The sequence below is a fragment of the Enhydra lutris genome, unplaced genomic scaffold (assembly GCF_002288905.1).
Source record: "Enhydra lutris kenyoni isolate GAN:26980312 unplaced genomic scaffold, ASM228890v2 scaffoldscaffold1, whole genome shotgun sequence".
Lineage (NCBI taxonomy): Eukaryota > Metazoa > Chordata > Mammalia > Carnivora > Mustelidae > Enhydra > Enhydra lutris.
In genome coordinates this window covers 15,642,368-15,653,993 of record NW_019154085.1, presented here as the reverse complement: position 1 = coordinate 15,653,993, position 11,626 = coordinate 15,642,368, and the positions used below count along the sequence as shown (strand labels likewise).

Sequence of the window (11,626 nt, the reverse complement as noted above, 5' to 3'; positions counted from 1 at the left end):
ATACACACTGTTCTGAGGTGAATAGGACATTAGGCAAGAAACTCACTGAGGAAAAGAAGAGTCCTTCTGCTACACTTTCAGCTTTTTTACAAGTCTGTGGTTGTTTCAATATTTAAAAAGGAAAAAGAAAAAACAAAGAGGGACTATTCCGAGCAGTATAATACCTTCAAGAAGGTCAAGTTTGCAAGCGCTAGTTTGTAAAGAAGGTCAAGTTTGCAAGCGCTAGTTCGTAAAGAAGGTCAAGTTTGCAAGCACTAGTTTGCAAGGCAACCATTTCTGTCCCCCCAAGAAAACACTGTGAGGTAGTTTCAGTTGCTGAATATCAAACATTTATTCCTTAGTTTCCTACTACTGCTAAAATCTAGTTCATGAGTAGCTCCTCTTAAAACAAGTCTTTATTTCACAGAAATTGTATCTTTTAATAATTCAGTTTGAAATGTCCAGTGCTGAGGAGGAGAATGCTTCAGATCCCCAGTTTGGACCACCAGGCCAGGTGGACCCCACATGAAGGCTCCACTCCCCACTCCAACCCCTCATCCAGCAAGCTGCAGGCCACTCTGGGAACACCTCTGCGGAGCCAACCAGGTTGTCCAAGTCAGCTGGAAACAGAATCCCATACTTGATTCAAATTACAAATGCAGTACTGTACTGTACACATCCAGCATTATACACGCTTACAACAACATAAGTGTGCATAATGACATACCTGGTCTCACTTTTAAAGTATGCTAGAAGCAGGCACCTACAAATTTTAAAACTACCAAACAACACCATTTGACCTAAAGTTAAAAATATCGTTGCACATACACTGGCTGCTTCAGAAACATTGGGCATGCAAACAGGAAGTGGAGAAAATAACCCAGCTAAGACCAATCACATATTATGAGTATTTAGGAATCTTTCCAACGAAATTGTATTCAAAGGAAGCCTATCCTGAAGGGCCAGGGCCATTTTCCAGGCTGAATGGTTCCTAGGAGAGGGAATCATGCTGATGTTCCCTGAGACATCTGTGCTTCCTCCCAGACCTCGGAAGTACAAATGCAGGTGGACTCGCCGTGATCCCCAGGGTGACTTCTGCCACTGGGGGTGAGAGCAGATGGTTGTCCTTGGCTCACAGGAGTCTCTCAACCCTTGAAATTCCCTCGCATGTCTGGAGGGCTGCTCCAGGCTGATAGGATCATTTCAACCTATAAAGCCCAGGGGTCATCGTGGCTATAGTTGGGAAGTGACCTCCAGGAACTATAGCTTTCTGCTGAGTGAATCATTGGCTCTTTCTCCAGGACAATGTTTGAGAGGGAAAGATGATTTTGGTAGCTTTTGTTTTGCAATTTTAATATGCTCTGCAGAAACAGCCTGGCTTGTTATTAATAGCACCATGAAAACATAGCTAATGGTAGAAAATAAAATCATAAAATAAAGTCCCTTCTGCTTCTGGGCAATGTTTTGTTGTGTAGGGGTTTTGTTTGTTTGTTTGTTTGTTTGTTTGTTTTTACCACTACTGTGGTCAAAATAAGTCCACAAAGTAAATCATTTTTACTGAATTTGGGAAAATAAGATGTCTTTCTGGAACAAAAATATTCTTATAGGAAGAATCTAGGCAAATGATATTCATTAGGCTGCAACTAAGTATGTATTATATGTGTTTTATTGAGAAGTAGAGGGGGGAAATGTAGACCTAGATCCTTACTCAGAATGTCTGTCAAGTGGTCGCATAGAAGTATTTTAAAAAGGAAAATTGAAGGCAGACGAGGACATCTAAACCTTGGAGTGGGAGACTGGGGTTCAGAAGTTTGAAAAGAATACTGTGTACTAATGTATTTTAAAAGTGTGGTTGTATGTCAACACCTCAGAAATAAACTAACTAATTTTGAAGCATCTCCCTCCAGTATCTCATTAGAAAGGAATGCTCATTCCTACAGGAAGAAGAGGTAGTCTGCTAGTGAAATGCAGATACTGGCCCTCGGCTGCCCATTTGCTTTGCAGACTTAGTACTCTCAGCCTCTCTTAAAAATATTGGTAGATGTGTTTGTTTTACTTGCTAGTGCATTGCTAGAAGCAGGTATGAGGATAGGAATTCCGTCCCAGTGAAGTCTGTTTGCTGCGCACACGTGAGCTGGGCTTTCTGTAAAACTAGTTGCAAGAAGGTGTTTTGGTAACCCAACAGTACTGAAGCAGCCTGTTAAAATCCCTTTTGACTGATAGAGTCACTGATCCAGGTTGAACAAAACACCGGCAGAAGATGTATGTACTCCAATCAAGTGTTACTCTCCGTGGTCCAGGGAATGTGGGAATCTTGCACTTCACGTCACGGGGGAGCTGACCAGCATGGTTCATGCCTGGGTGCCACAGAGTTCCAAGTTATGAGTCGTGCCTGTAACGACATGCAGCATAACATTTTTTTTTTCTTTTTTTTTCTTTTTTTTTTTTTTTATTTAAGTTTTATTTTTTTAAAACATATAATATCTTTTTATCCCCAGGGGTACAGGTCTGTGAATCGCCAGGTTTACACACTTCACAGCACTCACCATAGCACATACCCTCCCCAATGTCCATAATCCCACCCCCCAACTCCCCTCCCCCCATTAACCCTCAGTTTGTTTTGTGAGATTAAGAGTCACCCATGGTTTGTCTCCCTCCCAATCCCATCTTGTTTCATTTATTCTTCTCCTACACCCTTAACCCCCCATGTTGCATCTCCTCTCCCTCATATCAGGGAGATCATATGATAGTTGTCTTTCTCCGATTGACTTATTTCACTAAGCATGATACCCTCTAGTTCCATCCACGTCGTCGCAAATGGCAAGATTTCATTTCTTTTGATGGCTGCATAGTATTCCATTGTGTATATATACCACATCTTCTTTATCCATTCGTCTGTTGATGGACATCTAGGTTCTTTCCATAGTTTGGCTATTGTAGACATTGCAGCATAACATTTTTAAAAGCACTCTATTCCAATTCCCCTCAACATGTTTGTCCCTTTGGTCTGCCTCCTATACACACACACATGCCATCCAAGCTCTTCTGTATGCTTCAAGACTCAGCACCAGTTCCACATTTTCCGTGAAGTTTTTCCCAGCCCACTTTTGACTCTTGTAATAGACATTATCTGAACACTACACTTGCTTAATTGAGTACTTTTGACATTTTCACATGATTCCACCCTCTCTGCAAACACATCAGCTTTCCCAATGACATTACAGACTGAACACGAGGTCTGTCCTGAGTCTCCCCTCCCTCTACCCACCACGGATTACTCAGCATGATATTAAGTATATAATTATCATACAATAAATATTGGCAACTGAGACATGCTCTTCTTGAAATTGTGTCTGCTTGGTGGTTTCAGAATACAGAGAGACCCTACCTACCTTCAAGAAGTTTGCACTCTGGTCATATTCAGTTATTACACTTGGTAGGTGGGGTGTGAAACTTCCCACATCTGATTCAGCCACAGCCTGGGTAGACACTTCGGCACATGCTGTCCATTCTAGCACAAGAGCACCACCATGCATTTCTCTGCTTTCTACCTCAGGGCTTTCTCTGAAGGCTTGTGAGACACCATTCCAAGCATAGAGCATTGCTCCAGGATGCTCTGGCAGGCAACTCTGAGCCAGCGAATAGATACCTCACCTGCCATCCTTGAGAAGAACAATTCTGGGAGACATCTGAACACTTCTCAGAAGTTCTGTGGCCTCCAGCTGAGATCTCAGTAATACAACCTTGATTTGCTTTTCCTCTTTGCTTATCTCATACTCCTTGCTCTCTCACCCCTTTTTTCCTAGGGTCACCTTCCACATAAACTACTTATAAACTCAAGTCTCTGTCTCAGGGTCTGCTTTCAGGGATCTGAGCTAAAATGGACACATTATCATCAGCAGGGAGATTAGAAGAAAAGTTGTTGTTTTCAACAGCAAAGCCATGAAACACACGCTCTTTGCTAGTCACAAAGCTATGGTAGGAAATCTCTAGAGAGCAAAAGAAATCACTGAACATCCTGGACATAACTGATTCTCTCACCCAATGAATGAAGAGTTAGACTGAAGGAGCATTAACTCCATTCCCATGCTTTAAGTCCATGATTACAAATGCTGTTTGCATCCATTTCTACAAGTCTTTCACCACTGAATGGTGGCAAAAATTTAGGGACTTCCTCATTAAGTCCTTCAACTCATCCCAACCTCAAAGGCATAGGACTTATAATTTTCCACAAGGGATGCTTCAAACTTTCTAGGTGCTCTATGCTTAGCGACCCTCAAATTGGCAATGTTCACTCTGAATGGAAAAAAGCAAAGTCACGCCTAACTGGCCTTGTGCAGATTTTCTGATCTTGTACTTTCTTTTCATCAGAATAACACCAGGCTCCCAGACTCCTCCTCCTTGCCCTGGGGAGCACCAGCCCAGATCTTTCTTCCAAATCTCTGCCCAAAACACTCCTCTACATGTTTGTGTATCTCCCATGCCTCAACTCAGTAATTTGCACTTCATCAAAACCTAGTAAATGTTCATCAGGTGACTTAAAGAACTTGTTACCAAGGAAGACTTAGAATCATCTCAGTTTTTGAAATACTAGTTGGAAAACTGCCTTGATACAACAGTGGCTTGTGAATCTTCTGCTTGTTTACTTTTAATAGTGGTTTACAGACTTAATGTTTGTTTTCAATGTACTGCAGAAAGTAAAAACTTAAAGTGAAAATTCAGAATTTCTCGGAAAATCTAAAATTGGGCCTTAGAGACATTGGCCCTTCCTCTAAAATAAAAAATGAAAATTCCAGACTTAATGTGAAGAACACACTGCTCTGCCCAAAGCCCCAGATGGAGAGGTACCTGTGAATCCAGGTTTTTTGGCTGTGTTCACTGCTGCCATGAACATGTATTCACTGTTAGGGTCATGCACACTGGATCGATATTTCTGGAAGAAAAGTCAGAAACATGGTTTGTCATCTGCTCTTCCCTATCTCCATCCCTGGTCTTTTTTTTTTTTTTTTTTCCTTTACTGTTTTTATTCTTGGTTGAAGTGGTATGTGACAAAAGTGTTAGGTTCTGGCTCGGGCTCCTGACTTGTGGCTAAGTGGGAAAACAATATGAAAGGGGCTTTAAATAAAGAGACTTCTGCTGAATTTTCTTCCTCATTTTTGTTTTAACTGTTTCTTCCTCTGTAGATTTAGATCATGGGCCCTATATCACTGTCTTCCTTCTTTCTCTTTCTTTCCCAATTCCATTCTGGCACAGATATACCCACGGTCTGGTCAGTGATCACACTGTGGATATACTTGGGTATTAGTATACTTGTGTAATATGAAAATGATGTTAACTTCTTTCATTGAGAACCTCTATTGTGAAAGGCTGGAAAGAACATCCCCAGCACAGAGAGATTGTTTTGTCCTTGTTGAGTTATCTCCCTAGCTTTTCTGTGCTGTTCTTTAAAAACGGAGTCCTAGGGGCGCCTGGGTGGCTCAGTGGGTTAAAGCCTCTGCCTTTGGCTCAGGTCATGCTCCCAGGGTCCTGGGATCGAGCCCCACATCGGGCTCTCTCCTCAGCGGGGAGCCTGCTTCCTCCTCTCTCTCTCTCTCTCTCTCTCTCTCTGCCTGCCTCTCTGCCTACTTGTGATCTCTGTCTGTCAAATAAATAAATAAAATTCTTAAAAAAAAAAAATCTTTAAAAAAAAAAAAAAACGAGTCCTAACAACTTACCATGGGAAGAAGCTGGTCATTTCCTTCTCAGCTATTACTGGAACCTTATAAGACTTTCTCACTGATTGTTCAATTGACAAGTTCAGGGAAACATTAAAACTGACGGTTTCATCTTTGCCCTGGCTCTGGAAACTTAAAATCAAATGCAGCCTGCATGTAATAATTCTTAGAAATCAGAAGCATCTATTTTTATGTTTCAATCTTTGTCCTGCCTTTTTGTGTTTTCTTGGCCCCAATTCCCTTCTCTTCTTTGAATAATAACAATAACAGCTCCCTCTGTAAGCCATCAAATCCTTTTTTAGACTGAAGCAGCTGTAAAATAAAAAAGCTTCTCTGCCAAGTTAGTAGTTTAATTAGTAGGCATATCTTGTGGAAAAGAAATTGTCTGTCTGTTAATCGAATTACTCTGGCTAGAGCAATATGTGCTTTGATGAGTAAATAACTACTGATATTCTTCAGTAAAAACAAATGCAAGAAAAAATAGACATCGCTCACCTTTTTTGTAAGCCAACAAAGAAAGACGCATCCAAAAATATAGACTCCAACAAAAGCTGCACATCCTATGGGTAACCAGAACTTCAGCTGGCAGCAAGTTTGTGATTCTGCATTGGAAAAGAGATGTGTTAAGGGAAAACTGAGAGACTCAAATCTCCTCTTTCAGTCCTGAATCACAGGTTCTTTTACCAAATTTTTTAAAAGCGATTTAATCAAATGAAGCTTGGCTTCATTACAATCATGGAATCCAATAAATTGTAAATAACATCCTCTCAGTACCATAGCAAGAATTTAAAAGCTAAAACCTAAAAGACTCTATGCACATATATGTTTATAAATGGGTTTATAATGGGTTATTATAATGGGTTAATAGAAAGGACTTTTTTGGTCTATATTTTTGCAGAAAAGTAAGTAGGAACAGCAATGGTATAAAACTATTATTTTCAGGAATGCCTGGGTGGCTCAGTTGGTTAAGCGTCTGCTTTCAGCTCAGGTCATGATCCCACAGTCCTGGGATCGAGTCCCCCATCGAGTTCCTTGCTCAGCAGAGAGCCTGCTTCTCCCTCTTGCCTGCTGCTCTCCCTGCTTGTCCTCTTGTTCTCTCCCTCTCTCTCTCTCCCATGCACTCTCTCTGGCAAATAAATAAGTAAAATCTTCAATTAAAAAAACTATTGTTTTCAATTATTTCACTCCACAAACCAAAACCTAAACTTTATGTGAATAGAGGCAATGACCATGAAGTCATGGATTTCGGTAATTTGTCTTAATTTTTTTCCTGATTTCTAATGGCATATGCAATTTAAAGACAACATGATCTATTTCTAACATAGCAGTCTACATGACCAAATTGCATATTACTGATTAATACTAATTATTATTAATAAGTTATCCCTTGCATATTTTCATAATAAATGACTGTCATCAATTGCAACAAAATGAACTCACAAAAGATACTTATTTGCATGTTTACATTCTTGAGAAAAGTTGTTAAAAGTGCAAATGTACTCTTGAGTCTGAAAGAAAAACATCGTCTTACCGTAAACATTCAAATATTCTCTGCTAATGTTCTTTTCCTGAAAAGGAGGAGGATCAAAAATTGACAGTTGGCAGGTATAGTAACTGGCATGAGAGCTGTCCAAGTTATTCAGAAAAAAAGAGACACCATCATCCGATAACTCAGACTGACAAAATTTTGGATGCTTAGTGGGCACTGTGTTTCCACTTTCCTTTGTCTTAGTGAGATCACAGAGCACTTCCGTCCCTTTCCGCAACTCCATTTTAAATTGCCAGACAGTATCACTGAATTTGCATAATATTTGTACACCTCCATCGCGAAACGTAAACATCTCAGACTTGGCAGAATCCTTGATTTCTCCTGAATAAAAAAGAAGAAAACAAAGCAAAAGTGACATTTAATGAAGATGTTACTCTAATAATTATACTTGAACACAGAAGTAATGTCTTCCTTTCATACAGTCCCCTCTATTGAATCAAAACAAAAGAATTTTAAAACCAAAAGAACATGGCAAAGAAAAAACTGTGCCCTTGGGGGGGAAAAAACCTAAACAGAAAATTTTTTGTTGTATATGAATATATAATATGTAATATATTAAATAATATATTTACATAGTATAATCAGACAGATATGGTGCCTGCCCTTTCATATTGGAGACAGATGGTAAACAAATAAATATATAGTAAACCATCCTAATTAATGCTAGCAGTGGAGTACTGTTCAAATAAATGTGGGAAAATTATTAGCATGACAGTTTCTTGTTTATGTTTTGAATTCTCTGCCTTTATTCCTAAAAAGAATATATAACAAGTGTAATGAATGTTTAAGGGGAAAAAGTTGCCCAGCCCTACAGTGAAATAGGAATGCTATTTATGTGTATTTGCTCTTTACCTTCCAGGTATATACAACAAACATATTACTTTGTGTCCTGCTATTGTCATTTAATGGTATATCATAAATGTCCCATTTTTTATATAGTTGTCACAAGTATCCTTTTTAATGACTACATATTAGGACATAGTATTAATACATAATTTGTTAAAGCGTTCTACTAAGATTGAATATTATGGTTATTTTTAGCATTTTGCTTTTATGACACGTCACCAAAATGCTTAAACATGATTATAACACTATGTATTGCCACACTGCTTTCTGAAAGAACTCCCATTTGTGAGAGGACTAGCATTAGGCAGGTGGATTCATTTGCCACAACTCTGCTTGCACTAGTTGCCCTGATTTTATTTAAGACCTAGCACAGTTAGAGGCGCCTGGGTGGCTCAGTGAGTTAAGCCTCTGCCTTCGGCCCAGGTCATAATCTCACCACCCTGGGATTGAGCCCTGTATCGGGAATCTCTGCTCAGCAGGGAGCCTGCCTGCCTCTCTGCCTGCCTCTCTCCCTAATTGTGATCTCTTTCTCTCTGTCAAACAAATAAATAAAATCTTAAAAAAAAAAAAAAAGATTTAGCACAGTTATTTTCCTTAATATCTATAGTCTAACTTATGGCTCTCATATTACAAGGGAAATAGAGTTTCTGCTTGGGGATTTGATTGTGAAAATATGTACACATGTTCTAGTTTTTCAGTTACGGCAGTCCAGATCCAAACAAATTCCTACACCCAAACAACCAAAAATGCTGAACATAAAGGTCTAAAAATATTATCAAAAAGCTACGGGTGCCTGGGTGCTCAGTCAGTTGGACATCTGCCTTCAGCTCAGGTCATGATCCCAGGGTCCCGGGATAGAGCCCCACATCAGGCTCCCTGCTTGGCGGGGAGCCTGCTTCTACCCCTTTCTATCCCTCTGCTTGCCACTCTCCCTGCTTGTACTCTATCAAATAAATAAATATTTTATTTTTAAAAAAGGCTTAACAAGTTTTCACAAAGAGGAGAACCAGACTCCAGAGAGAAGAGCAGAGCTCAGAAATTGCTTTTATTCTGAGAGCATTTGCTGTTCTGCCAAGTTCAAGCTTTTGTTTGTATGTCTCAACTCCTAGAGTCTGCAAAGCAAGAAACCTAAGAGCTTCTCCTCAATAAATTGGGCTCTCAAAGGGTTCCGTCCTGGAATACAGTTAAGCCAGAAGAAACCCAGCTCTTATGAGGATTATAGCTCATCTTCAAATCGCTTCGATAGTCCAGAAAACCTAAATCCTTGAATTTTGTTTAAGATAATTTGGATCATTATTACCCTTAGGCTTTTGAGAGTAAAAATGCAACTATTCCAGGAAGAAGAGATTTACGTCCTAAGCCTCAAATCCTAACTGCAAATAATATTTAAAAACAATGACATGCAAGGAAACAAAACAATAGAAACAACAGACTACAGAAACAAACCCCCCAAAATCATATATTTGAATTATAAGATATCCAAAATAAACAATTGAGCTTACTACATTTAAGGCAATAAAAGAGAAACTTATAATAATATCTGCAAAGCACAGGAAACTAAAAAAAAAACAACTAATTTTTAAAAAGAATCAAATAGAACTGGCAAAAAAACATAGTAACTATGATTAGGATAGGTTCAAAGAATATTAGAGCTAAAGAGAGAATTGGTGAACTAGAAAATTAGGTTGGAAAATTATTCGAAATGCAGTCCTCATCCAGATTTAAGAATCCCAACAAATCACAAACAAATTTTTTAAATATGCATGTCTGGACAAATCATAATGAAAGTCCATAAAAAAAAGACTTTAAAAAGCCATAGAAAAGAGACTGATTACCTTCAGAGAAGGAGGTATTAGACTAACAAGTGATGTCTCAACATTAACAGTAAAAAGTAAAGTGAAAAAGAGCAAAGGATATATATATTAAGAAAAACCTCAATAAGTGAAGCATGCACATTATCTCTTACATAATGACTCAAAGAATAGAAGCCATATGTAACCTAAACAGATATCACAAAATGCAGCCTAACGATCTGGTATGAAGGGAAGGAAGCGTTGGAATCAGAAAGGAAAACACAGGGATGGAAAGCCTTCTGAGTGCTGACAATGTTTCATTTCTTGAGCTGTGGTGATTATGGGAGTAAGGTAGTAATGTTTTACAATGATTCATTAAGTTGTACATTTATGTTTGCTTTTCTGTATAGATTTTTTTTCTGGAATACAAAATTAAAAATATAGAAGGAAAATAATGCTTGTTTCATTTTAAAAATAGAGGAAACAATGTAGGCACAAGGCAAAAAAGGAAAAAATGGATAGCATGAGCCTAAGTGTAGTCTACATTAGATTCAAAGAAAGGCTTTCTTGCTTGGGGACTTATTTATCTGAAAGTAAATGATGTTGCATGACTATTGTTCTGATGTTTATGTCTCTATAGCCTGTTGCCAATGATAAAATCAGTGGGCTCATTCTCAGTTTCTTTAGAAATGTTCAGAGCACATTTCCCAAGGACTTTAGAATGACAGCAAGAAAGCCACAAAGAGATCTTGGAGCAAAAGTGACTGTGACCACCATATAAACACATAGACAGAGATGCACTGTCTTGTGTTTCTGAAGATGTTTTGTCAGCTTTCCTTCTCCACCCTGGGCCCACACTATGACCCATAACCCAACACAAGATGAAATGTAATAGTCAGCAGTGCAGAGTAGTGGAAGTACAATGTCGTGATTCCTGAGGAAATGAGAGGAAAATTCTTGTCTTGCCATTAGCAAGTCTGTGACTCTGGTACCCTTCTGGACTTCAGCCTCTTGATCTGAGAAATAAAGAAGTAAAACCAAAACATAAAATTCTTTCCAACACTTACTCTCTAGGGATCCAGGATCAAAGTATATCCAGAGGAGACTGCAAACAACTAAGAGATCTATGACTTTGTTGTTGTTCCCATAATTCTCTCTGTCCCAGCATCTTACTGAGGGATTCCAGAGAGTCAGGAAAAATGAAAATGAATGAGACATTCACATTCCCTATGAAAGTATTTAGGTAGGGCTAAGAAGACTACCTAAATTTTTCTTGAGAGATAAGTGCCAAGGTCGTGTGCCATTGACATTAGAGGAGTATCTGGGGATTCCAAAGTGTCATTTCTGCTGGACGGTATGACTTGTTCATTTTTTCATATTTAATCTAAAAACTTCTCAGGTGAGGGGCACCTGGGTGGCTCATATGATTAAGCATCTGCCTTCAGCTCAGGTCATGATCTCTAGGTCCTGGGACTGAGCCCCACGTGGGGCTCCCACATCAGGCCCCATCTCAGCAGGGAGTCAGCTTCTCCCTTCCCTCTTCCTCTCCCCCTGCTCATGCTCTCTCTCTGTATCTTTCTGTCTCAAAGGAATAAATAAAATCTTACAAAAAATTTTTTATAAAAACTTCCCAGGTGAGCTTTTTATTATGAAACGTAGTGATAAGACACCTGACTTGTGTCTCTACATATCCAGTGCTTAGGTTTTTCATCTGGAAAACCTTTTGACAACTCTAAGTCTGCAAT

At 39.1% G+C, this 11,626-nt stretch overlaps 1 protein-coding gene across 1 annotated transcript in view; it reads right to left on the bottom strand.

Moving 5' to 3' along the window:
* Positions 1 to 738: 738 nt before the first annotated feature.
* Positions 739 to 11,626, bottom strand: part of LOC111143804 (inducible T-cell costimulator) — a 57,408-nt gene continuing 46,520 nt past the window's right edge. Inside the window, exons 3-6 of the mRNA XM_022497700.1 lie at positions 7,225 to 7,563; positions 6,189 to 6,295; positions 4,828 to 4,912; positions 739 to 2,371 (exon numbers count right to left, since the gene is read on the bottom strand). Coding sequence (XP_022353408.1) covers positions 2,331 to 2,371; positions 4,828 to 4,912; positions 6,189 to 6,295; positions 7,225 to 7,563 — 572 coding nt within the window. The 3' untranslated portion in view covers positions 739 to 2,330. The remainder of the gene's footprint in view (positions 2,372 to 4,827; positions 4,913 to 6,188; positions 6,296 to 7,224; positions 7,564 to 11,626) is intronic.